This window comes from Capricornis sumatraensis, chromosome 3 (genome assembly GCF_032405125.1).
Source record: "Capricornis sumatraensis isolate serow.1 chromosome 3, serow.2, whole genome shotgun sequence".
In the NCBI taxonomy this organism is placed as follows: domain Eukaryota; kingdom Metazoa; phylum Chordata; class Mammalia; order Artiodactyla; family Bovidae; genus Capricornis; species Capricornis sumatraensis.
Genome location: NC_091071.1, coordinates 106,705,909 through 106,732,161, shown reverse-complemented (window position 1 = coordinate 106,732,161; position 26,253 = coordinate 106,705,909). Strand labels below are relative to the sequence as shown.

The window sequence follows — 26,253 nt, the reverse complement described above, 5'->3', positions numbered from 1 at the left end:
AATTCTTTGGCACTCAACTTTCTTCGCAGTCCAACTCCCACATCCATGCATGACCACTGGAAAAACCATAGCCTTGACTAGACAGACCTTTGTTGGCAAAGTAATGTCTCTGCTTTTGAATATGCTATCTAGGTTGGTCATAACTTTCCTTCCAGGGAGTAAGCATCTTTTAATTTCGTGGCTGCAGTCACCATCTGCAGTGATTTTGGAGCCCAAAAAAATAAAAGTCTGACAGTTTCCACTGTCTCCCCATCTATTTCCCAATTTGCTCATATACGTGGGCAGTTGTGCCTGAAGCTAGAGAAGGCTAACTTGTAACTACAATTTTTCAGTTAGTGACATTGCAGGATCTGGTTAAATTGGATTAGATTGACTTTCGAGTCCCTAAACCATCATTTCCACACTGAAACAGTAACAAAGTATCTGTAGTGGAGCTGGGAAAGTCCTGATGTCTGTTCAGTGACTTCTCTTCAAGAAGGAGTGCTTCAGAAGCTGAACAGCAGAGGGTCGCTCATGCTGGTCCCTAAGAAGGCAAAAACATATTAAAATAAGCACCCAGCAACGTGCCTGCCAACTACATGACTCAAAATACCTACTGTAACAGTGGAAGTACAACCTGTGCCTGTCAGACAGACTTGGGTTGAGTCCAGACTCCAGATTTTAGCTGTGTGATCTTAAACCAGGGACTCCCAACTCTTCTCTCATGTTATCCCCATGTTACTGATAACATGGAGATAACACCTAACTCATTGGGACAATTTTTTTTAATGTATATACAGCTTTTAAAGTGTAACATAGTAATAATACAAAAATTACATGATTCAAAACCAGTCCCTACATTTCCATAGTACTTTTGTTCAATTTGTTGGGGTATAATTTATACACAGTAAAATACACTTTTATATGTACAGTTTAATGCACTTTTAGTTAGCATGAAATTTATTTTTAAATTTAGAGGAATCCAGGATTGAAAAGCCCTTTAGAAGTAGATGTTTAAATATGCTTTGGTGATTAATTTAAATAACCCCATTTGGGGTACTCTTAAATATACGTAAAGGGAGACAGTTTCTCAATTACCAGGTGGCGTGAGTGGTAAAGAACCTGCCTGCCAATGCAGAGAGACATAAGAGAAGCAGGTTTGAACGCTGGGCTGGAAAGATCCACTGTAGAAGGAAATGACAACCCACTCCAATATTCTTGCCTGGAGAGTCCCATGGACAGAGGAGCCTGGTGGACTACAGTTCACAAGGTGGCAAAGAGTCGAATACAACTGAAGCGACTTAGTATACATGTGGTGTGGGTTTTTTTCCCTTGCCTCAAGAAATCAAAATGGGGAGGTATGTTCAAGTGGGAGGGGACATAGCTAAACCTATGGCTGATTCATGTTGATGTTTGGTAGAAAACAATGCAATAGTGTAAAGCAATTTTCCTTCAATTAAGTATAAATTTAATAAAACGCCTTGACAATGAACTGGTCAATGAACTAATGAACTAGTCAGTAGTTTTCTGCAGTAAATTATTCCTTGGGCATCTTTTGATAAAATTTGCTATCTTGATCATTTTGGAAGCAAATGACCACGAAGAACAGCCCAGGCAAAAATGAAAATAAAAGTAAAATACTTTTAAAAGAAAGTGATCATGAGTGATTCTAAAATAAAAAATCTCTTCCCTTCCAGAGGCTCTTTCTCCAGTCTTCAAAATATGCAGAAATTTCCTCTCCAAAATGTCCTTAAATGACCATCATTTCTAGCTGCCATCCTATTTCTTCTATTCTTGCCAAATTTCTCTAAGTTGGGTGAGTCCAATAACTTGTTTTCAACATTCACTATCCTAAATCTTTACTATTTGGCCTACTTATCTCTCTACAAATTGTCCTTTTAAAATTAATCCTGACCAGGAAGGACTTTCCTGGCAGTCCAGTGGTTAAGACTCTGCAGCCAGTGCAGGGGGTACTGGTTTGATCCCTGGTCAGGGAACTTAAGATCCGACGTGCTGCACAGTGCAGCCAAAAAATTGAGGAAAATAAAAGGGAGTAGTCCCTGTGAAACTAAGCATAACCTTCTCCTTACCAGATTTAGTGAGCTCAGCCTCCTTGTCATTTCTGTAGCACTTGAAGTATTCACTGCCCTGCTTCTTTCTGAAACAATGTATGCTTGGTCTTAAGAGAAACTGTTCTCTTTATTCTTCCCCCATGGGGCAACTCCCCTCCCTCCCTTTCTTCCAGTTGAGTACTAGAATTAATTCTATGCATACTGTGTTATCTTCTCCCATGAGAATTTTCAAAAACATTTTCCTCAGCCCTCTAATTTTTTCATGATTATAGCTACCAACCTTTTGATTTTCAAATACACATCTCCAATGTTCACTGCTTTCCTGAGCAACAATTCCATAGCTTCAAATATTTCCTTCAACTTCCTCCACTGTTCCTCATTCACAACTTTCTATTATTTCTCCCATTATCCAGGTTTAAAACCATGAGATCCTATCGTCGTCCACCACCAAGTCCTGATTTACCTTCCTCTAAAATGTCTTGGAATCCCCTTTACACTCCCACTGCTTCCATTACCATCAAAGTCCAAGCTCTGAATTCTAGAATGGCCTCCATTCGAGGACCCTCTACAAAATCTGCTACCTGACCTTCCTCCCCAAAGACCTTTCTTTTCATGCCATCCTTTACCCCAAATTCTTTGCAGTTCCCTGCTCTCCACTGCCTATTGCAACAAAGTTAGACTCCTTGGCCTGACTCCCCAGAATTTCTGAAACCTGCCCGTAGTAGTACCCCATCATTCTTCTGACTGCTTCCCCAAATTCATTTGTTATATTCAGTCCTTGTTCCTAGTTTTTAACCTGATCATGTCTACTTGTGAATCTTTGAGTGTCTTTCCCTTTTATTTATGAATATCCACACCTCCGAGGAGTTATTTTCATAGACAACAGGCAAGATTCTAGAGTCCTTAGGGTCTTTGGCATAGAATTTCAGGAGATAATTATATGCTTGCATGACACTCATTAGGTAAGGTGTATTAACATTCTCCCATGGGTTATTAATGGTGGAGCCCTAATTATGTACTCCATGCTATGCTAAGCAATTACACACACCGTTTCACTTAACCTTCACAATAACCCTGTTAATTGATTATGAGTTGTGTATTGCTTAGTTTATGAAGCAATGGTTCAAAAGGAAAGTAAAAAAAAAAAAAAGTCCACCCTTTCGCTTTAAAGCTGTCTGTGTATAATGAGAACTTGAAAAAAAAAAAAAAAGAGTAGCAGGCAGTTGTTGTGGATCAATAATAGATCATTGTTCAATTCAGAAGAAAGTAACCACAGTAGTTTTAAGAGGTAAGACCAATCTCCCAAACTAGTACTGGTCCATATGATATTCCTAACACATTTGTGTCCCTTTTGTGAGGTATTTTGGCAGACAGGAAGGGGTAGCTCTGTGCCCACAGCTCTGCCTGCAAATCCATCCTGGGATACCTAGGGCATCTCTGCATCTGGGGATGCCCAGAACTGCACCGCCCCCCCCCCACCCCAACCCTGGAGTATGTGGTGCTGTCCTAGCCTGTGATTCCCTGAAATCAACCAGGTCAGGCTGATTGATATACAGGTGCTGGAAGAGGAAGACAGAGGGCTAAGAGAGACACATCCATCGGCAGACAGATCTTTGGGTTCTGAATATTCAATAATGACAAAATGAACTCGTTCCAGGAGGGAGCTGGAGGTAGCCATATATATTTGCTGAAATCTGGGGCACTAGAATTTTTCATCTAGGATAAGAAAGCATATCTGTTTGAAAGGCAAGAATTTGTGTTGGGGTATCCGGCCTCCTTATCCTGCACATGCAGCTCAGTGCTGAGACCCCTCGAAGCTGCTCTACATCAAGAGTAGGTAGGTGGGCTTGAGCACCCCTGCCCTTCTCTTCAGCCCTCCTCCACCACACCCATTCATGCATAGAGATACACACACTAACCAAAGCCATCTCTCTGCCTTCCTGCTTTATTCTTTGAATTAAGATTTCATGTAAGCAGAGAGTACCTGGCTAAGAAAAGTTTGAAAACTACACAAGTGGGTAGTCTCTCAGCTCCCTTACAGTCCTAACATTTTAACCAGAATTTTATTCCATAAATACCAGGAAGCCTCAGGACAGGAGAAAAGAGACCTTCTGGGACTTTTCTGCTTCCCCAAACACTATCCACTTGATGCTTGAAATACTTCAATTAGAGATTTGTTCCTTTGACTCAAAATGTTTCCTCTCACTTTAAATGCAAGTGTTTCTGGGGGAACAATACATTAAATCTGTCAATCATTGATCAATTCATGTCATTTCCTTGATATGAATGAATTTCTCACATACTTTCCTGAGAGCCAGTTTTAGGAAGGAATGAGAACACTGGTTCCCCAAAAGGGGAGGGAAGCTAAGCACAGATGATGCCATTTCACCATGGCTAGTCCCTGGGAAGATGTCTCTTTGGTAAATAAACAGATCTTGCAAATAAATAGCAATTCTTGCACATCCATTGATTTGAGCAAGTACTGTCTGGACCTGATAAGACATTTAATTGAGACACTTCCCACTTGAAGCATTACCCCCACACCCTGGTACAACACAGAACACATCACCCAATGTGGCTACTCATGATTCTTTTCAGAGCAAAATCACTCCCCACTTGATTTTATAACCTGAGCAGAGCTAAAAATGGGCCATAAATCTCAGAGGAAATGTCAACTGCTTGGAATCTCTGGGGATTTATCCTCCTTTCTTGCTTTCAGTTTCTTACCTGGTGAGGCATACACGCACAAAGTCTGCTGCGTTTTCTGAGAAGCAATCTGGTAAAGGAGGCATCAGCCCTCGGTGTGCGCCAATGTAAAACATGGCTGCCATCCTGTCCATGGAAGCCAGTGGAGGCTTCCCGGTGGCCATCTCAAACACAGTGCAGCCAATGCTCCAGATGTCTGACTTCCGTCCATAGCCAGACTCATTGATGACTTCTGGGGCCATCCAATATGGAGTCCCATGCATGGACTTGAGCATGTCACTGTGGGTGCCATTTAGGCCAGCCCAGGCCAAACGCTTGGCACAGCCAAAGTCAATCAGCTTTATGATTCCAGTTGGCATAAGCATAACATTATTTCCTTTGATATCTCTATGCACTACACAGTTCTCATGGAGATAAGCAACACCTTGCAGAATTTGTTCTGTATATTTACAGAACACCATCTCAGGCAATGGCCCAAAACGGTTTATAATACTAGAGATGGAGCCACCAGGAACAAACTCCATGAAAATGCTTAAGATGTTTTCCTCCAAGCATGTCCCCAAATAGGCCACAATGTTGACATGTTTCAAGGCTTTCAGCAAATCGACTTCTTCCTGCAGTTTCTGATATTCTTTTTCAGTAGCTAATTTATCAGAGGTATCCAAAGCCACCTGTTTTACAGCTATTAGCTGTCCTTGGCTAGTAAGACCACAATATACCTAGAAGCAAACCAATACCTTATTATTAAAGATAAACGGTGACTCATTCACAAAATGCCTCCCAAACCCTGGTTTTTCTCTAAGATGATACACCCTTATGTAAATGTGAAGTATTATACTTAAACAAATTGAAAGTTGCAGGGAAGCAAAGATTGGGATAAGTAGCATGGTGAATGCATATCATAATAGCTTAGATTCAGTCATCTCTAGCAATCTGTGCAAATATTGGGCTGGCCAAAAATTTTGTTCAGGTTTCTCCATACCATCTTACTGAAAAACCCAAACAAACTTTTTGGTCAACCCAATACCATGTACAGTGCTTGGGCTTTTAAAAACATTTTTTGGAGTAATAATTTTTATTGGACTGTAGTTGATTTACAATATTGTGTTAGTTCCAAGTGTACAACAACGTGAATCAGCTATGCATATACATATATCCCAAATGGCAACCCACTCCAGCATTCTTGCCTGGAGAATCCCAGGGACTGAGGAGCCTGGTGGGCTGCTGTCTATGGGGTCGCACAGAGTCGGACACGACTGAAGCGACTTAGCAGCAGCAGCTGGGACTTTAAATTGTATTTTATGCAATTCACAAAATATAAGAAATATCTTTTTTTTTGCTTCTTGGCAATGGCTCTCCCAACTTTGGGTAACATAACTTGAATTGTTGAACAAAAAGACGTCTTTCCCACAGGACTTGACCCTCAGAGAAGGAGAGGCGAGAAATGCAATGAGCACCAAGGAATTGATGCTTTTGAACTGTGGTGTTGGAGAAGACTTTTGAGAGTCCCTTGGACTGCAAGAAGATCCAACCAGTCCATCCTAAAGGAGATCAGTCCTGGGTGTTCATTGGAAGGACTGATGTTGAAGCTGAAACTCCAATATTTTGGCCACCTGAAGTGAAGAGCTGACTCATTTGAAAAGACCCTGATCCTGGGAAAGATTGAGGGCAGGAGGAGAAGGGAATGACAGAGGATGAGATGACTGGATGGCATCACCAATGGGCATGGGTTTGGGTGAACTCCGGGAGTTGGTGATGGACAGGGAGGCCTGGCGTACTGTGGGGTCGCAAAGAGTTGGACATGACTGAGCAACTGAACTGAACTGAACCACCCCATGAAGCCTGAGAGCGAGAGCCAAAAGGAGAGACAGAGAGGCCAGACTCTGATGATGTTATTTGACCTCTGAAACCAGCTGTGCCCTGAGTCAGACCTACTCCAGACCCTTCAGTTGCATAAAACAATGGACATCCTTTTCTTCAAGCTGGTTTGGGTTGGGTTTCCTATTACTTCCAACTAAAAGATCTCTAAGTAAAAGTGTATATGGAGTGGAGAGGGCAAACAGGAAGATTAGGAAAGAGGGAGGGGTCGAGGAGGAATGGGGTTTTCTATTTTAGCAAGCTTCCTGTTTCACTTACTGTGCCATATGCTCCCTTCCCGAGGATCTCACCCTTGGTCCACAGGATAGATTCTTCATACTTTAAACTATTTTCAGAAAATGTCTTCTTTTCATGTGAGTTGAAAAATCTCTCCTCTTTGTCATATCTCCTGAAGCCATTACTATATCTCTGGAAGAATGAGACAAAAAAAAAAATGTCATCATTACATTGAGTCCTTGGGACAGAGAGAAAGGGCAGATAGGAGAATCTTCCTTTTCTAACTTTGGACCAATCAGAGAAGGCCAAATATGCACCCTTAACCAATCACATAGGAGTCCCCTTCTAGTTAACCGTCTGCCCCAACAACCTCCCCAGAACAACAGCCTCCAATCAGGGCACACCTGAAGGCTTTTTTCCACTAAAAATCTTTCTCACTCCTCTGCCTGCTTTTGAGTCTCTACCAAATGCAAATGATGGTGGTTGACTCCTTTGCTATTATGAGCTCTGAATAAATAGCCTTTGCCTGTTCTATTTCCACAACACACACATACATGCAAACACACACACATAAAAGAATTTATACCTACATTTCCATACACATACACATTTATACACAAATATACATACATATGGATATTCTCTCTCTCTCTCTTCTTTTTTTTTCTTTTGGCTGTGCCACATATCTTGTGGCATCTTAGGTCCCCAATCAGGCGTTGAAGCAGAGCCTTTGGCAGTCTTGACCACTGGATTCCCAGGGAATTCCCCAAACCTTCTTTCTTACATGTCATGCATGCACAAGCATAACAAGCAAGTATGAAGGTCAAGACCAGCTGCAATAGACTGAAGATCCATGGTCCTCTTGATCCTTGCTACTCATAGGAGAATCTGCAAACCAGCTCCATCAATATCCCATGGGAGCTCGTTAAACTTGCAGAATCTCAGACCTCGGACATATGGAATCAGTTCTACATTTCAGCCTGATTCTCAAGAGATATGTATCCACAGTAAACCTTTAGAGGCCCTGCCCTTGGGAAATAAGTATCTTTGTAGAGCTTACACCAGGTTTTCCAACTGTTTGATCAGAACCAAAAATATTTTGTCTTGATCTCCTCTATGAGTTCTTAAAAATAAACGATGATGGTGATGTAGAGGCACAGAGAAGGCCCTTAAGAATAAGACATGGCACAGGATCACCTTTCTTAGAAATGACCCCAGGTGCCTTCAAAGGGCCACATGGGTTCCTCCTCCTCCCCAGCCTTTCATGTTTCTATTCAAACTGAAATTTAAGGACTGCTTGGAAATGAAAGATCACAGAAGGTCAGTTTTTTATTCCAATTGCAGGGTAGGGTTATGGCCTGATTATATTCACCAGCTTGTTAGCTTTTCTTGAATGTGAACTGGCAGACTTGTAGACCCAACTCAGACACACAGGCATGTACACATGTACCCCTGTCTCCCACCCAAGCCTGGCAGCCTTTCTGCATCACTATCCACCTCCCAGCAGAAACCATGCTCACTATGAGGGTGGAGGTAGCCTTTTATGGCAAGGAATATTCCCACTGTACAGTGATTAAAGGTGTTGGGCTGGAATCAGGATGCCCCTCCCCACCGCTCACTCCCTGCGAGACTTTCTAAACCTCGATTTCCTCATTTGCAAAATGGAGACTTGTTATTACCTCCAGGACTGACCTCATGGAGCTGTTATGAAGACAGAAAGGAGACAGTATAATGTGTTTCACTCATATGTGTCAAGTTCTCACCTTGTGTATTCTTCTGTTCAATTATTTAAAATAATTATTTCTGATCCTGAAAGAGCGTGATATAACCCTAGTTAGTGTTTAGTGAATAATGTTTCAGCTAAACCGAATGCTTCTATCTTTAAAATTTAGGAGAAGATAGGACTTCCTGGTGGTCCAGTGGTTAAGACTTCGCACTTTTCCAAAGCAGGGGTTGCGAGTTCTAATCCTGATCAGGGAGCTAAGATCCTGCATGCCGCAAGGTACAGCCAATAAACAAACTCCAAGTCTGTTGAGGTAGGTAAGAACAAGCAAACAAACAAAAACTTTCATCTTAAAAAAAATTTAGTAGAATAGGAGGGTGATATACTTCAGTGAAAACTAAAACAGGCATAACCCTACCACCTGTTAATATTCTTCTTATCCCAACTCCAATGCCAAACAAAATTTTTTTTAATGAATTCAGGATTATTGCTTATGTTTTCTTGAGAGCAATGGCTGTGTCTTGTACCCTATCATGTCTCCAGTTCTTATCCCAATACCAGGAACACAGGAGGCATCAATAATATTTTTGTATTAAAGCAAACCATTTGGCAACAAATGCTCAAGTGCAGGGAATCTTTGAGAAAAGATCTTTTCGTGTCTTCATTTGTTTTTTGAACTAGATGGTGAGCTACTTCAGGGGCTGTGTATCTCACATACCACCTAGGTAATGCTTTACCCACAATTATCTCCCAGCTGTTAGTTGTTGATTGAAAATATCACCACCAAATATAATATCTACCTATTTTAGCAAGTAGTTTTGCTACAATAATGTGCCCAAAGTGATCCCAATGCAATGTCAGGCTAGCTAAATTCTAGAAGTGAGGCAGCATAATGAAAACAGCATGAGAGTCAGGGGACCTGGATTCCAAACTTGCAACCAAACAATGAAACCTTGATGAAACTATTTAACTCCTTAGGGTTTCTGATTCCCCATATGAAAATAAGAGTTTTGAAGCAGAGTGTCTCTGAGGTCCCTTCCCACCCCAATGAATCTCTGATTATTAGTTATGTGATGTGCAGTGCTTAGTTGCGCAATTCTGTCTGACTCTTTGCAACCCCATGGACTATAGCCTGCCAGGCTCCTCTGTCTATGGAATTTCCCAGGCAAGAATACTGGAGTGGGTTGATATGCCCTCCTCCAGGGGATTTTCCCAACCCAGGGATCAAACCCAGGTCTTCCGAATTGCATGCGGATTCTTTACTCTCTGGGCCACTAGGAAAGCCCGATTCTAGTTATACCAACCTGTATTTTGACATTTGTTGTCTCTCTACCTAATTCTTTCAAGGTATTTCCTCTCTTGCTGAGGACAAAATCTTGGCTTTCAGGCTCTGTTTCATCTGCCATTATTTGGCAAGAGTTGTTATCTTTCTCATCAAGAGCTAATAGTTCTGCAGCTAGACAACCTAAGAGTTCATCTGTCAATTCTTCATTCTTTACAGAGTCTAGAATTTCTTGGGAAATTGAATCTGCATCATTTAAAGTTTTTCCAAAACTTTGATATGGAATTGACTCATTAGCTAAACTATCATGATCCAAAAACAGGGCCCAGTGTTGATATGCTTGAGAAGTTACACTTTCTTGTTTCTCTTGGGAAGAGAAACTCCTAAGAGTGTTTGACTTATCTGAAAAACTATCAAAGTCTACACCGTTAGTTAAAATTTGGTTGGCATTTGTTTCACCGGGAGATGCTACCTTCTGCTCCTCTTGCAGTACATGCATGTTGGAACTTCTCTCACTGGGTACTGCCCAGCTGTTTTCTGAAAGAACAAATGGGGTCTGGTGGCGTAGCTCTTCAAGTTGATGCAGATCTCTGAGGCTCGTGGCAAGTATCTGATTGTTAGAAATGTCTTCTTCATCAGCAGACTCTTCCATAGAGACTTCTTCAACAATGGACAAATTTGAGACAGGAAAGAAATCATTCTGTTCAGTGAACTGCTCATGAGCCTGAACCAAGCTCATGGGCTGAACTTCATCTTTGGAAGATAGAAAGTCATTTCCTGAAGACTTAATCTGCCACCCTGATTCTGAAATGCCATCATGATTTTCAGCATCTTGTACGGTGCTACCTACAGCCTGGAAATCCTTTTCTTTGGAAATTAAACTTCTGTGCTTTTGTTTAATGCCAAGAGAAGATTTGGGGGGTTTACTATGCGGTCTTTTCTGAGAAAGTCTGTTTCGGCTATTGCTGCTCCTCTCACTGTGTGAAGATCGGCACTTATTGGTGACACATCTGCCTGATGGAGCTGAGCATATCTCTCGGTGATTCTTGTTTTCATGCCGTTCAGCCTCTCGCATGTGACAATAAACGGGAGTTCCAAACATTTCATAGATTCCAGGCCCGTTCGCAGTTGAGTCGATCTCTTTGAACATGTCACTATACTTCAGATCTAAGTGATTCAGTCTTGGCTCTGCTGGTTGAGCAGAGAGAGGAACAGAAGACTTTTTTATTCCTGGATTTTTATAGAGGCAAGGGAATGACGGTTTTTTAGGTTTCAAAGCCTGGTAAGCAGATTGCTTCCTTTCTGTCTGTGGCATTCTCCTTTGAAACTTGGGTGGTTGCCAAGGTCTGGGATCCACAAGCCCCAAAGCAGGAAAAACTTGAGTTTTTATACTGGTTTTGTGCATGGTAGTCTTCACGGAAACTTCAGTGGAAATCATGAAATTTTGAGGTGTCCTGTTACTGGTCTTGGTCTTTGAATCTAACTTATTTCTCTGGGTTTTCACCTTATGCCTGTCATTTTCTTGGTGTGCAAGTATGTTGAAGCTACTATTGCTACGAAGGATGCCCTTTGGTTTTTGGAGGCTTGGTTTGGTTATTGCTGGTTCCTTAGGAGTTTCATCTCCAGGGAAAGTGATGTGGATAAGAGGCACCGTCCCATTCATTTCTGGTTTGGTTGTTTCTGCTACTGATATTTTTGTGCTTGTCTCCATGCTGCTATGATCTTCTGAAAGCTTTTCAATGGGGCCATCAGTGACTATATCAGACAAACTTGTAAGAACAGTGTAATCTTCTGAAACATGGTCTCGTTCAATTGCTCCACCTTTAAGTGCTGAAGCACTTTTTGAATCAGCTCTATCATTTTTAGTCCCTTCAGCCTGGCTTAGACCTATATCTGATGGCAGGGCTTCTTGGAACTTGATTGGCTTGGTATATCCAACTTCTGAATCTTTTTCATAGTTTCTGGCTACTGAATCCTCTTTCTTTCCTGATGAAAGAGATGGAGCGTTCTCTTCTGCTCTTCTCAGTTCATTACCATGGCAGTCAATATCCTCTTCCCTATCTGTAGGAAAATTGCCTTCCTTGAAATTCTCCAAGGACACTAAAGATTGTCCTTTTTCAAAGTGAGAGACTTCAATGTTGACACATCCTTCTCTTTCCTTGGATTTCCTACTCACTTCCTTTTCCAGGTGTTGTCTGTGATGGTGAGCCTTCCAAAAAGAGCACATGTTTCTGGACCAAATAGAACCGTCAAAGGATCTGAGAGTCTGATCTACTAACACCTGGAACGGTGCTTCCTTCTGCTTATTTGATGGTCTAAATTCATCAGATTGACTAATAGGCTCTGAGAGCTTAGGTATGAAAGATACGAGGTGTGGAATATTTCTTTTTCTCGCTTTTTGATCCTTGTGACTTAGGGGTATAGTAAGGAGACCAGATCTCACGGGCAGAGATGATAGTGGTGGCAGAGGGAACTAAAAGGAAAGAAAGAAAAATTAATGAATGTAGAAACATGCATTTCATGTTAACTGGTTTCAAGTAATGTGAAGAGATTTTAAGATTCTCTTTAGGAAGGGCTTGAAAGTACAAAGTTATCCTGGAGATCACAATTTTAAAAACTAAAATCTCACTCCTGGTGTTTTCTTAGGACCAAGGTAAGATAATACTTTTATAAACTAATATTAATATTAACATTACAAGATTCATGCTTATCTATTAAAAATAAAGTCTATCATATAAATTATAAAACATTTACATTTTTAAAGATTTCTGTTGTCATTTCTGTTTACATTCTATTTTGTTTCTACTTTGTATCTATTCTCTTTTCTGTTTACTTTCCATGGAATTTGTCCAAAACTTAAAATTCCCACTTGCTGCTGCTGCTGCTGCTAAGTCACATCAGTCGTGTCCGACTCTGTGCGACCCCATAGACGGCAGCCCACCAGGCTCCTCCGTCCCTGGGATTCTCCAGGCAAGAACACTGGAGTGGGTTGTCATTTCCTTCTCCAATGCATGAAAGTGAAAAGTGAAAGTGAAGTCTCTCAGTAGTGTCCGACTCTTAGCGATCCCATGGACTGCAGCCCACCAGGCTCCTCTGTCCATTGGATTTTCCAGGCAAAAGTACTGGAGTGGGTCGCCAGTGCCTTCTCCGAAAATTCCCACTTAGAACAGCTTAAAATTGCTGTTACATTTATTTACTCTGTGATCATTCACAACTACTCCTCATTGCTTGGCTGAATTGTTTTGCTGATGGTGGCTTATAAATCTGCCATGCTATACACTTCAAAGTTAGCTCCTGGGACTTCCTGGATGGTCCAGTGGCTGGGCCTCTGTACTTCCACCGCCAGGGATGTGGGTTCGATCCCTGGTTGGGGAATTAAGTTCCCACATTCCTTGAAGTGTGGCCAAAAAATCTAAAAAGAGAAATTTAGCTCACTAAATTTTTAAATTTTCCTTGGCCTTCCAGCTATTTTCAAATTCAGTTCAGTTCAGTCTCTCAGTTGTACCTGACTCTTTGTGACCCCATGGACTGTAGCACGCCAGGCCTTCCCTGTCCTTCACCAACTCCCAGAGTTTACTCAAACTCATGTCAAATTAATTTTCAAATTAAGCTAGTTTATATTATTATCAGCCTCTAGAGGTCAGTGTAACCCAATATATAATATTCATCTTTTTGCTCAGTTAAGCTATAAACTCTTTACACGTTTCACTGTGGCCTTGTGTATATAGATTTGATACCTAATGATATAGCATAGAAAAGCATAGATCATGAGTGGTAATTAAGAGCTACATGTTTAATTTTCATTCTGTTGCCACCTGCGTGTTAGAAGAAAGGAAAAGAAATCTGACTAGAAATAGGCATTAAAAACAGGAAAGATGCAGTATAATTCCCCAGTTTTATTGCCTACATGACTTCTCAAAATTAGAAGCAGATTCTTCCAGTGCTTTAAACATCTCCCTAGTAGCAGCCTTTTTTTTTTTTAGGCCAATGAACTTTTTTTTTTCAACACTAAGCAATATATATGTGTTTTCTCAAAGACTTATAGGATACAGAAGAGTCAGACAGTTGGAGAACTGCAATGCTCTTTCAAAATGCTTTACTTACAAATGAGACAACCAGGAAAATCTTTCTACCATGGAAAAAGAATCACCTAACTTCTCAATGCATTAAAAAAAGAAAAATTAGGTGTATCCAAAAGAGCTACTCACTTCATTATGTGGAGAACTATACCCAGAAAATATATATACGTGTCAAGATATAATTTTCTCAGAAATTATTTGCTCTTCTATAAACTATATGTGAGTTGTTGTTTTTCCAAGATTATATGCTGAGGATTTGGGTTCTGAGTCTTTTGATAGAATTTGTCTCTGACAAGATTCTTTGGTTTTAATTTGTAAGTCAAAAATGCTCAAAACTACTCTTACCTCAACTCTTCGGCTACTATACTTCACGTCAGAGATAGAAAACCCTGTAACAAGAAAAATAACAGTAATTATTATTAGGTATTCTTAGTAGTAGAGTGAACACAGTCAGCCCTAAGCCAGGGGATGTGGATGGAGTGATCCTGGCTCTGAGGTTTGAGGAAAAGTTGGTAAAATGAAGTTTTTCCAGATGTGATTTACATGGAAGTGGGTGCAGAATCACCACACAAAACTACTGCCACTGTGGGGGGGGGGTGGTATTTTAACATACTGGTTTTTATATAAATACATGTTATACATATGTTTTATATTTATAACATTTGTATACACATCGTGTGATATTTATTTACTTATTTTTATTTATATTCCTTCTGGAAACACACGTCCTATGGATCAGAAAATAGAGCTTAGCACCCGTGAGTCACCCCAGTGCCAGTTCCTCGCACCCCACTTCCCTGCAAGCTGGTGCAATGAGAACCAGATATTTCCCTGCACAGGTGGTGAGGTTGTCCCACAGGAGGAGACCCTGAAATTATGAGACTCAGAGCTTACAGAGAGTGTTGGCAGTTCGAACCATCTTTCCCTTCCAAGAAAGAGAGACCTTTACCATGAAATGTACTCTAATGTCCCTAGGAGAAAGGGGAAATGTGTCTCTCAGTCTTGTTTGTTTGTTTCTTACCTTAGAAAGTTAAGCAAATGGCATTTGGCAAAATCAGCCTTGATCTTTCTGGAGCAATATCTTATCTCTAATTTCCAAGCCATATTTGTCATTCAATCATTTTTTAAATTGGTCTCCCAATGCTTTTTACTCAGAAAACCCAGACTTCACAGAAATGTGAAAATATTTACGTATTATTGTCTCGCAACTGTTGTTTGAACTCAAATATGGGATAGAGCATAAAGTCTGAAGGGGTGCAGGGAAGGGTGAGATGGAATTTACCAGGAAGGGTAAAACCTAATTGTTTTCTTACGAAAACACCAGAATGGTCCCTAAAACCCCACTCACCATTGCAGCTTAAAGCTGAAGCCGAAGTCTCCAAACGTATTCAGGGTTAAAGTGAAAGTAGCTTAGTCATGTCCGACTCTTGTTGGAGACTCCATGGGCTGTACAGAATACTGGAGTGGGTAGCCTTTCCCTTCTCCAGAGGATCTTCCCAACCCAGGGATCAAACCCAGGTCTCCCACATTGCAGGCAGATTCTTTACCAGCTGAGCCACAAGGGAAGCCCAAGAATATTGGAGCGGGTAGAAGAAGGCACATACATAGACGAAGTGGGGCAGGTAGGGACAGTGTGCTCCAACCACGGGGGCATCCATTTCCCAGTTTCAGATGGTGTGGTCCATGCCGGCTGGGTAATCCAGCACTGCTAGATCTTCCCATTGCCAAGGGAAGCCAGAGGGCTGGAGACTTTATGTTAAATCTCCCTCGCTATCTTTTTAAAAATACTCTGAAGGCAAAAAAAAAATGTCTGTATGTCCTTATTTAGGCACAGGCTGCCATTTTGAAATTTCACTTCAAGAAATCTCTCTGAGATGTATCACAGGGAGAGAAGCCATTCTCAAGCAAAAAATGGTCACCTAAAAAGAGGATCCCAATAAGAAGGGGTGCAGGCATTCTGCTTAGCCTCAACTGGCCAAAGAACCACCCCAATTCTTTATCCATTTATTCAGCCAATATTTATTGAGTTCCTATTGAGTAGCCAACACTGTCCCAGATGATGACAATATAATTGTGAATGACAGACCAAATTCTTGCCCTCATAAGTTCAGTTCAGTCGCTCAGTAGTGTCCAACTCTTTGTAACCCCATGAATCGCAGCACGCCAGGCCTCCCTGTCTATTACCATCTCCCGGAGTTCACTCAAACTCATGTCCATTGAGTCGGTGATGCCATCCAGCCATCTCATCCTCTGTCGTCCCCTTCTCCTCCTGCCCCCAATCCCTCCCAGCATCAGGGTTTTTTTCCAATGAGTTAACTCTTCACATGAGGTGGCCAAAGTACTGGAGTTTCAGCTTTAGCATCATTCCTTCCAAAGAACACCCAGGGCTGATTTCCTTCAGAATGGACTGGTTGGATCTCCTTGCAGTCCAAGGGACTCTCAAGAGTCTTCTCCAACACCACAGTTCAAAAGCATCAATTCTTTGGCACTCAACTTTCTTCACAGTCCAACTCCCACATCCATGCATGACCACTGGAAAAACCATAGCCTTGACTAGATGGACCTTTGTTGGCAAAGTAATGTCTCTGCTTTTGAATATGCTATCTAGGTTGGTCATAACCTTTCTTCCAAGGAGTAAGCGTCTTTTAATTTCATGGCTGCAATCACCATCTGCAGTGATTTTGGAGCCCCCCAAAATAAAGACAGCTACTGTTTCCACTGTTTCTCCATCTATTTGCAGTGAAGTGATGGGACCGGATGCCATGATCTTTGTTTTCTGAATGTTGAGGTTTAAGCCAACTTTTTCACTCTCCTCTTTCACTTTCATCAAGAGGCTTTTGAGTTCTTCTTCACTTTCTGCCATCAGGGTGGTGTCATCTGCATATCTGAGGTTATTGATATTTCTCCTGGCAATCTTGATTCCAGCTTGTGCTTCCTCCAGCCCAGCATTTCTCATGATGTACTCTGCATAGAAGTTAAATAAGCAGGGTGACAATATACAGCCTTGACATACTCCTTTTCCTATTTGGAACCAGTCTGTTGTTCCATGTCCAGTTCTAACTGTTGCTTCCTGACCTGCACACAGGTTTCTCAAGAGGCAGGTCAGGTGGTCTGGTATTCCCATCTCTTTCAGAATTTTCCAGTTTTGTGATCCACACAGTCAAAGGCTTTAGCATAGTCAAGAAAGCAGAAACAGATGTTTTCCTGGAACTCTCTTGCTTTTTCCATGATCCAGCGGATGTTGGCAATTTGATCTTTGGTTCCTCTGCCTTTTCTAAAACCAGCTTGAACATCAGGAAGTTCATGGTTCATATATTGCTGAAGCCTGGCTTGGAGAATTTTCAGCATTACTTTACTAGTGTGTGAGATGAGGGCAATTGTGCGGTAGTTTGAGCATTCTTTGGCATTGCCTTTCTTTGGGATTGGAATGAAAACTGACCTTTTCCAGTCCTGTGGCCCCTGCTGAGTTTTCCAAATTTGCTGGCATATTGAATGCAGCACTTTCACAGCATCATCTTTCAGGATTTGAAATAGCTCAATTGGAATTCCATCACCTCCACTAGCTTTGTTCATAGTGATGCTTTCTAAGGCCCACTTGACTTCACATTCCAGGATGTCTGGCTCTAGGTGAGTGATCACACCATTGTGATTATCTTGGTTTTGCCCTCATAGAGGTTGTATTCTAGAGGTTGAGACTTTAAAATAATATTGCAAAATAATACTAGAAATATAACTGAATATGATTTATAGTTGCCTGCATAGGTACAATCCTCTGAGCTAAAAAATCTTTCAGTTATTAGAAATATTTAGAGGGATACTCTCCAGTATTGATGAAGAATGACATGAGATAGAAAGGCACTCTTTATATTTCTGATGAGAATGTAGAAGTAAGATCTTTCCAGTAGGTAATGGGATAATATTTATTGAAAGTCTTTTAAAATGTGTATCAAAACTTGCCTCCCTAGGGCAGTAGGTAGCATGTCAGTCTCATAAAAAGAGTATTGAATTAAAAGTATGAGTTAAAAGATTGAATGTACAAACTTTCCACCTCTCTCTCCACAAACTCCACTAAAACGATGGTAGACTAATTTTTTTTAAAGGTAAAGAAAGGAGCTCCCTTATGTCCAGTGGTTAGGGCTCAGTGCTTTCACTGCTGGGGCTCTGGTTGGGGAACTAAGATCCTGCAAGTCACCCAGCCAAACAAAAAATAAATAATTAATTAAAAGGTAAAGAAGAACAACAACAGAAACCCAGACAGTAAAGTAGCACATGCATGACATCAGTGAAATTTCAGACAGTGAAAACTATATGGATAAATAATGTCCTATTGAGTTGTCAGCTTTCTCTGCAGCAGGGAGAACTCAACAAGAAATGAGAACCCCAGAAAGGAGCAGGAATTGAAGATATTAATACCAGACACCTCTAAAGGTGGGGATGCGAGTGAGACTGAAACAAGGGGTTGCTTCAGTGTGTACAAGCAGTAGATTCCAGATTCCCTGTCCTGCCCCAATAGTTGAGGGTTGCTCTTCTCCATTCCTGGCTGGAAGTGCATCCTCTGAGGAGCCTGAAAGATGCTAAGGTGCTGGGTGAACCTGACAGCAGAAACAGGGTGCTGGAGTGAAAATGTGAGGATAAATGAAAGCCTCGACCTTGACATGTGACACTCCAGTCTTATAACCTATAAGGGGGCAGGGGGCTGGATTCTTCTTCTCACTGGAAAACTAGCTGAGAGAAATCCCTCACCCGACCATTCACGTCTCTGCCCATTCCACAAGTCCCTGTGAGCCCCTGGCACTTTTTAGACTCCCCCTCTTAAAAACCGATAAGCACCAAGGATCAACTGGCATATGGGAATAGCCTCTAACATGAAAATATATAGAACAAGACAGAAAGAAAGGAAAGAGCTCAGAGAAAACAGAGACAGTGAAAAACTACCATTAATATAATCCAGGCATCTTCTGCAGGAAGCTACTGAAATTATGTACCCCCCCCCACCTTCCCCCCCAAATGAGGTATAAACCAAGGGAGAAGAAGCTGTGTACCCAGCGCACAGGGGTCAAACACAGAGAGCCAAGGCACTTCCAGGATCACAGTGAGGAACTCCCAGAGAGACAGCTGGTCAGGAGGTCCAAGGACCAAGGAACAGAGTGAAACAGGAGGGCAGAGTGTTCCAGGAGTAATGTCTCCAAAAACAAAAGAAACCAATGAATTACTTGATGTGCAGTTGCCTGTATTGAGGTGCGTTTCTCAAGTCCATTAGACAGGATGGGGATGAATTAGTGACAGATATACAGAAAGTAAACAAATGCTGAAATGAAGCAGTTATTAAAGCCAGGATAAATAGAATGTCTCAAAAGAAAAGCAATGCCGTCAAAGCATAGTCTGGGGCTCAGCTCTGAAAGATATTTTACCTAGTCATAATAAGGGAGACATTGAATATTAATTTTTTAAAGCACAAAGATTGCCTTGTGTGCAGATAGTAATGTGAAATTGTTCAATACTAATATCTATGCTAAATCCTAATGTCTACATTGAGCAATCAAGCACTGTAGTTATAAACATGTTATTTAAAAATGTGGAATTACATTCTAGAAGAATATTGCATTCTAGAAGAAACAGTATTTGTGCTTCTTATTTTTTTTTTTTTCTGCTCACTGTCTTTTCTGACTTTTTCTTAAACAACATTTATTGATTATCTTAAGATTGCATTTAAACAAAAAAAAAAATTAAGAGAAAAAACACCAGCTGATTTTCTCAGACAAGATCATAACACCTATGGAGCAGATCCCATTACAGAATACTGACCTAACCCAGTTTGCTTTTGTTTGAATGTGCTGCTTTTATCACATCTTCAAGATTCTCTGTGGTTTGGCCAAGAGAAATGCTATTACCACAATGTCTAATTCAGTCTCTCCATCTATCCTTTCTCCACCTGGTACCTGTACCAACTGCCCTTCCTTTTCTCTAAACTCACCTCCTCTAGAAAACTATGTTCCTCCTTTTTTTCCCCTCATAATTAAAGTGGGGCTCAGACAGGAGTTGTGAGCTCTGAACACATGTGACATGGTGCTTAAATACGTTGGCTTTGGAGATGGGGGTCCAGGTTTGAACCCAGCCTCTGTAATCCACTAGCTATGTATCCTGAGCATACACTTCACCTCCCGAGGCCTCATTTCTGAAACAAGCATGTTAATATTAGCTATATCAGTGAACATTTGTGCCTTGAAGTAACAGGCACTCAATAAATGGTTATTGCTGTTGTTGCTACTAATTCAATATATGTTTTAAAATAGTTACGTGTCAGATCTGGAGCTTTGTGTGGGGAGGTGTGATGGTTTTTGCCTTTGTTATCTGGTAAAGACCAGCACATAAAAAGATAGTGACAATTTAGCATGATGTGTGTTGGTTGGAGACAAGGTTAGGATCCTATGGGAGTCCAAAGGCATGGTGACTCACCCAGTCTTAGAGACATTCAGGAAGACTTCCCAGAGGAAGGCATATCTAAGGGCATACCTAAAGAATGGCTTAATATTTCAGTGGGAAAAACATGTACATATTCATGTATTTGTTCTGGGAATGGAAGGCATTTGGCGGTGCTGACGTTTATCATCTGGTGAGGAAGAGTGAAAAGAGAGGAGGCTGAAGAGAGGCTGTGGAGAGCTGGGGGTAAACTTTGCAGATTTCATGTACTATGACCCTTGGGTCTACATCACAGTCCAGCTTGATGTTGACTTTTACACACAGCCTCTCGAAACACAGCTTCAACATCAGGTCAACTGAAATCAGCCAGACAGGGAAGGACAACTATTCAATGATTTCACTTATATGAGGGACCTAGAATAGTCAATTTCATAGAGATAGGGAGTAGAACAGTGGCTATCAGGGGTAACAGGAGAAAGGAGAGTTTAAGTTGAATGGGTGTTGGACTTCCCTGGTGGACCAGTGTTAAGAATCCGCCTGCCACTGTAGGAAACATGGGTTTGATCCCTGGTCTGGGAAGATTCCACATGCCATGAGCAACTAAACCTGTGAGCTGCAACAAGAAAGGCCCTGCAGTGAGAAGCCTGAGTACCGCAACTAGAGAAATCCCCACTCTGCAACTAGAGAAAGCCTTGACACAGCAATGAGGAGCCCATATGCTGCAGTGATGACCCAGCACAGCCAAAAATAATCCATATATAAGTAATGGAAGCATAAATCTTAAAAAAGTCCTGTGGCTGTAGAGCTTCAGTTTTACAAGATGAAAAGTTTTGGAGATGCAGTGATGATGTTTGTGCCACAATGTAAATGTATTTAAAGCCACTAAACAGTATGCTTAAAAATGGTTAAAGTGGTACATTTAATGTTATGCACATTTTACCACAATAAATTTAAAATTAAAAAAAATTTAAACGCTATTTCATTTAAAAATTTCATTTAAGCTCTACTCTCACACCCTAATGCTTTCCTGGTGGCTCAGATGGTAAGGAGTCTGCCTGCAGTGCAGGAGACCCAGGTTCGATCCCTGGGTCAGGAGAAAGAAATGGCAAACCACTCCAGTAATCTTGCCTGGAAAACTCCATGAACAGAGGAGCCTGGCAGGCTACAGTCCATGGAGTCACAAAGAGTCAGACACAACTGAGCGACTTCACTTTCCTTGCACCCAAATCCTATCATAATCATGCTTTTTTTTCTCCTTTGTTTGACATTTCCTCTGTTGTGCAATGCCCTTCATTGCAATAAGCCAATAAATGCAAAATTTGGGGCTGCAAGTTTGTCCCTGGTGGTTTAGGCCAATTGGTTTAGGACAGTGTTAGAGCCAGACATCCTGGAATGTGAAGTCAAGTGGGCCTTAGAAAGCATCACTATGAACAAAGCTAGTGGAGGTGATGGAATTCCAATTGAGCTATTTCAAATCCTGAAAGATGATGCTGTGAAAGTGCTGCACTCAATATGCCAGCAAATTTGGAAAACTCAGCAGGGGCCACAGGACTGGAAAAGGTCAGTTTTCGTTCCAATCCCAAAGAAAGGCAATGCCAAAGAATGCTCAAACTACCACACAATTGCACTCATCTCACACACTAGTGAAGTAATGCTCAAAATTCTCCAAGCCAGGCTTCAGCAATACCTGAACTGTGAACTTCCAGATGTTCAAGCTGGTTTTAGAAAAGGCAGAGGAACCAAAGATCAAATTGCCAACATCCGCTGGATCATGGAAAAAGCAAGAGAGTTCCAGGAAAACATCTGTTTCTGCTTTCTTGACTATGCTAAAGCCTTTGACTGTGTGGATCACAAAACTGGAAAATTCTGAAAGAGATGGGAATACCAGACCACCTGACCTGCCTCTTGAGAAACCTGTATGCAGGTCAGGAAGCAACAGTTAGAACTGGACATGGAACAACAGACTGGTTCCAAATAGGAAAAGGAGTACATCAAGGCTGTATATTGTCACCCTGCTTATTTAACTTCTATGCAGAGTACATTATGAAAAATGCTGGACTGGAAGAAACACAAGCTGGAATCAAGATTGCCGGGAGAAATATCAATAACCTCAGATATGCAGATGACACCACCCTGACGGCAGAAAGTGAAGAGGAACTAAAAAGCCTCTTGATGAAAATGAAAGAGGAGAGTGAAAAAGTTGGCTTAAAGCTCAACATTCAGAAAACGAAGATCATGGCATCTGGTCCCATCACTTCATGGGAAATAGATGGGGAAACAGTGGAAACGGTGTCAGACTTTATTTTGAGGGGCTCCAAAATCACTGCAGATGATGACTGCAGCTGTGAAATTAAAAGACGCTTACTCCTTGGAAGAAAGGTTATGACCAACCTAGATAGCATATTCAAAAGCAGAGGCATTACTTTGCCGACTAAGTCCATCTAGTCAAGGCTATGGTTTTTCCTGTGGTCATGTATGGATATGAGAGTTGGACTGTGAAGAAGGCTGAGAGCCAAAGAACTGATGCTTTTGAACTGTGGTGTTGGAGAAGACTCTTGAGAGTCCCTTGGACTGCAAGGAGATCCAGCCAGTCCATTCTGAAGGAGATCAGCCCTGGGATTTCTTTGGAAGGAATGATGCTAAAGCTGAAACTCCAGTACTTTGGCCACCTCATGCAAAGAGTTGACTCACTGGAAAAGACTCTGATGCTGGGAGGGATTGGGGGCAGGAGGAGAAGGGGACGACCGAGGATGAGATGGCTGGATGGCATCACGGACTCGATGGACGTGAGTCTGAGTGAACTCCGGGAGATGGTGATGAACAGGGAGGCCTGGCGTGCTGCGATTCATGGGGTCGCAAAGAGTCGGACACGACTGAGCGACTGAACTGAACTGAACTGAACTAAGCAGATATCAAAGACAGAAGTGCCCTAAGGGGAAATGCTGGCATCAGTGTGCTATCTAGTAAATAAGTTTTGGGCTAGATAGAACAGCTAACTCAAATCTTGAATGAAAGTATCCTCACTGTATGCCCCAAAACTCCCACAGATAAAGATCAACCAAATATGAATTCCCTGTAAAGATTTTCAAATTCTCAAGAAAAAGATGAGTAAAGAAATATTTATTGACCAAAGAATAAAGGAATCACTGTGTATTTCAATGAACTCACCTTCAGATTTTCTTGGCCGCCCCTTCAGAAAGTGAGGAACATCTTCCCTTGCTACAGACTTGGAGGTTATCGTTTCTAAGTAAGGTCTTGGCAACAAAAAGCCCAAGTTTGTATTGAAGAGTTCCTGGGAATGTTCCTCTTTCTTTGCAAGTAAAGGCTCCGTGGTCACCGCCTTTGTCCTGAAGCCCACCATCTCAATGTGTTTTGGAAGTGAAACAGAATGTGCTGGTGTCCATTCCTGATGCCCTGAGGTTATCTGACTAAAGGGGGGAGGAAATAGTTTAATTTAAAAGGCATTCCCCGTGTCTTCCGGATCTCCAGTTCTTAGCCCACCTGACACCACTGGAAACTTTGGAGGACTATTTCCAAATGGTGCTGCTGAGTGGAATAGCTGTGTTGTTGAAAGCGCAAAGACCTCCCCATTCTCTGACTTGCTCCCCACCTCAGCAGCCCTCTGCCACTCACACTTTGGTTTTCCCAGTCTCTGTTTCCTCAAGCAGAGAAATCAGAGGAGGAAAGGACAGAGACAAGGGGGTGCACCCTTGTACTTCTCCAAAGGCATTGACCAGAGGCCTTGGACCATTCTCCAAAGGCCCAGTACTTCTCAAACTATCTTTGGTGAAGAATCCATTTAAAATTTTACATTGCATCGTGGATTGAAACTTTTGTAAAATGTAATCAAAATGAATGACTATAAAAATTAAACAAAAATTGAAAACATGAAAATAAGCCTCAAATTTTCCACCATCAGATCAATAAATATAAAATTACTTGACTAAATGGCTACACACCTTTTTAAAGGTTTAAATGTCCAAGTTCTATACTGACTTCATTATTGACCGGTAACAGAAGGACCTCAGAACTCTGTTTTGAGTAGCACTGCTGCAAAGTCAGCAAATGATGGTCCTTGGCCCAAATCCAGCCTCCAGTCTCGCTTTGGGAGTTTGACTGGAACATACCCACCCCCATTTGTTTATATACCATCCATAGAGGCATTCAAGTTACAACTGCAGGGTTGAATCATTGGAACAGAGGCCATATGGCCCACAAAGCATAAAACATTTATTATCCAGCTCTTGCCACAAAATTATTTATTATGACCCCTGCTTGGGGATGTTTTTCTGAATTACTAAAAAAGTGGGTTGCCACACAAGTATATACTTTAATTCCAATCTAACCTTTCAAAGAATACTTCTTACTTGTTTTCTTGTAAATCTTCTTGGCCCATTTCTTGGGGATGGCTGACATCTCTCGGAAAAGTTACAGTAATCTCAACACCTATGAAAGTGCAGGTCAGTAATAATAAGAAGAAGAAAGTAATGAATTCCAGGGGTGATCAGGAATCAAATGTTTTATTTTTGGTTATTTGACTCATGTATTCTTAGTAATTACAGGATGAACATTCACTAGGAACTGAGTTTTAACCATCTTTGTATCTTTCCTGTCCTATATAAACGCTTGCTTAAAGGGCAGAGAATTTGTATAACAAAACATTCTAGAAGTAAAATAAAGCTTTATGATGAGCAGTGTCTTCTCCCTGAATGGAGAAAAAAAGTCCTCCTTCTGTAAAGAGTGACTGATATCACCTACTTCGCAGGACTGTTGTGAGAATTAAATGAGATAATTTAAGTTGCCCTATTGGAACTTGCTTGTATCTGTCGTTTGGTCATCTCTTATCTGATTCCAGGGAGTGACTTCTGGTATAACCCTTAAGACAGAAAGTTCCAACTTATAGAATGGATGCATGCCTACAAAATAGCACATTAAACAAATTGACATGAAAAACTAGTGTGGGGACTTTCCTGGTGGTACAGTGGATAGGAGTCTGCCTGCCAAGGCACAGGTTCAACCCCTGATCCAGGGAGATTTCACGTGCTACAGGACAACTCAGCCCATGCACCACAACTGCTGAAGCCTGCACGCCTAGAGCTTGGGTTCTGCAACCAGAGAACCCATTGCAATGAGAAGCCTATGCACTGCAGCCAGAGAGCAGCCCCGCCTCGCCACAGCTAGAGAAAGCCCTTGGGCAGCCGTGCAGACACAGCACAATCAATATATAAACAAAAAATAAAAATAGTTCAGAAAACCTAGTGTGAACCATACCAGAATTGCCTGTCCTTTAAGATTTTCACCTATTCACTTTTTCCTATTCAACAAACTTTTATCAAGTGTATGCCAAATGTAACTCATTGTGCTTAATATAAAGAAACAAAGAAGGTACAGCTGTGGCCTTAGCAGAGACTATAAATAAGAATGCAAAGAGCATAGCCAGATAAGCACTGTGAAAGAAGTGTGCAATGTGTGTGTAGAACATAGAGGCATATCCTTCCAGGAAGATGTAGGGCTTGTCCCAGTATTCAGCTTATCCTTCTATCTGTCACAGCCATTCATTCAGTCTGTGGATGCTGGAGGAGCCATGGTTTTAATCAGCTCCATTGATCGAAGTATAGTAGAGAAGATTTGAGCAGGTCGTGAATCAGAGAGATCTGGGTCTCCATCCCTCCTCTGCCACTTCCAGGGGGACCTTGGGAAAGTCACTTAATAGCTATCATCATCAGTGTGTGCATGCTATGTTGCTTCAGTCATGTCTGACTTTCTGTGACCCTATGGGATATAACCCACCAGGCTCCTCTGTCCATGGGATTCTCTAGGCGAGAATACTGGAGTGGGTTGCCATGCCCTCCTCCAGGGAATCTTTCTGACCCAGGGATTGAACCTGCGTCTCATAGG

At 41.6% G+C, this 26,253-nt stretch overlaps 1 protein-coding gene across 5 annotated transcripts in view; it reads right to left on the bottom strand.

The window, feature by feature from the left end:
- Positions 1–456: 456 nt before the first annotated feature.
- MAP3K19 (mitogen-activated protein kinase kinase kinase 19) overlaps positions 457–26,253 on the bottom strand; it is a 52,612-nt gene continuing 26,815 nt past the window's right edge. The window contains exons 7-13 of one of the 5 annotated variants that reach the window (XM_068968978.1): positions 24,723–24,801; positions 23,524–23,783; positions 14,281–14,324; positions 9,879–12,329; positions 6,894–7,043; positions 4,779–5,476; positions 457–523 (exon numbers count right to left, since the gene is read on the bottom strand). In XM_068968978.1, the coding sequence (XP_068825079.1) occupies positions 457–523; positions 4,779–5,476; positions 6,894–7,043; positions 9,879–12,329; positions 14,281–14,324; positions 23,524–23,783; positions 24,723–24,801 (3,749 nt within the window). The remainder of the gene's footprint in view (positions 524–4,778; positions 5,477–6,893; positions 7,044–9,878; positions 12,330–14,280; positions 14,325–23,523; positions 23,784–24,722; positions 24,802–26,253) is intronic. The other 4 variants (XM_068968980.1, XM_068968982.1, XM_068968983.1 and 1 more) reach the window with 4 other exon arrangements.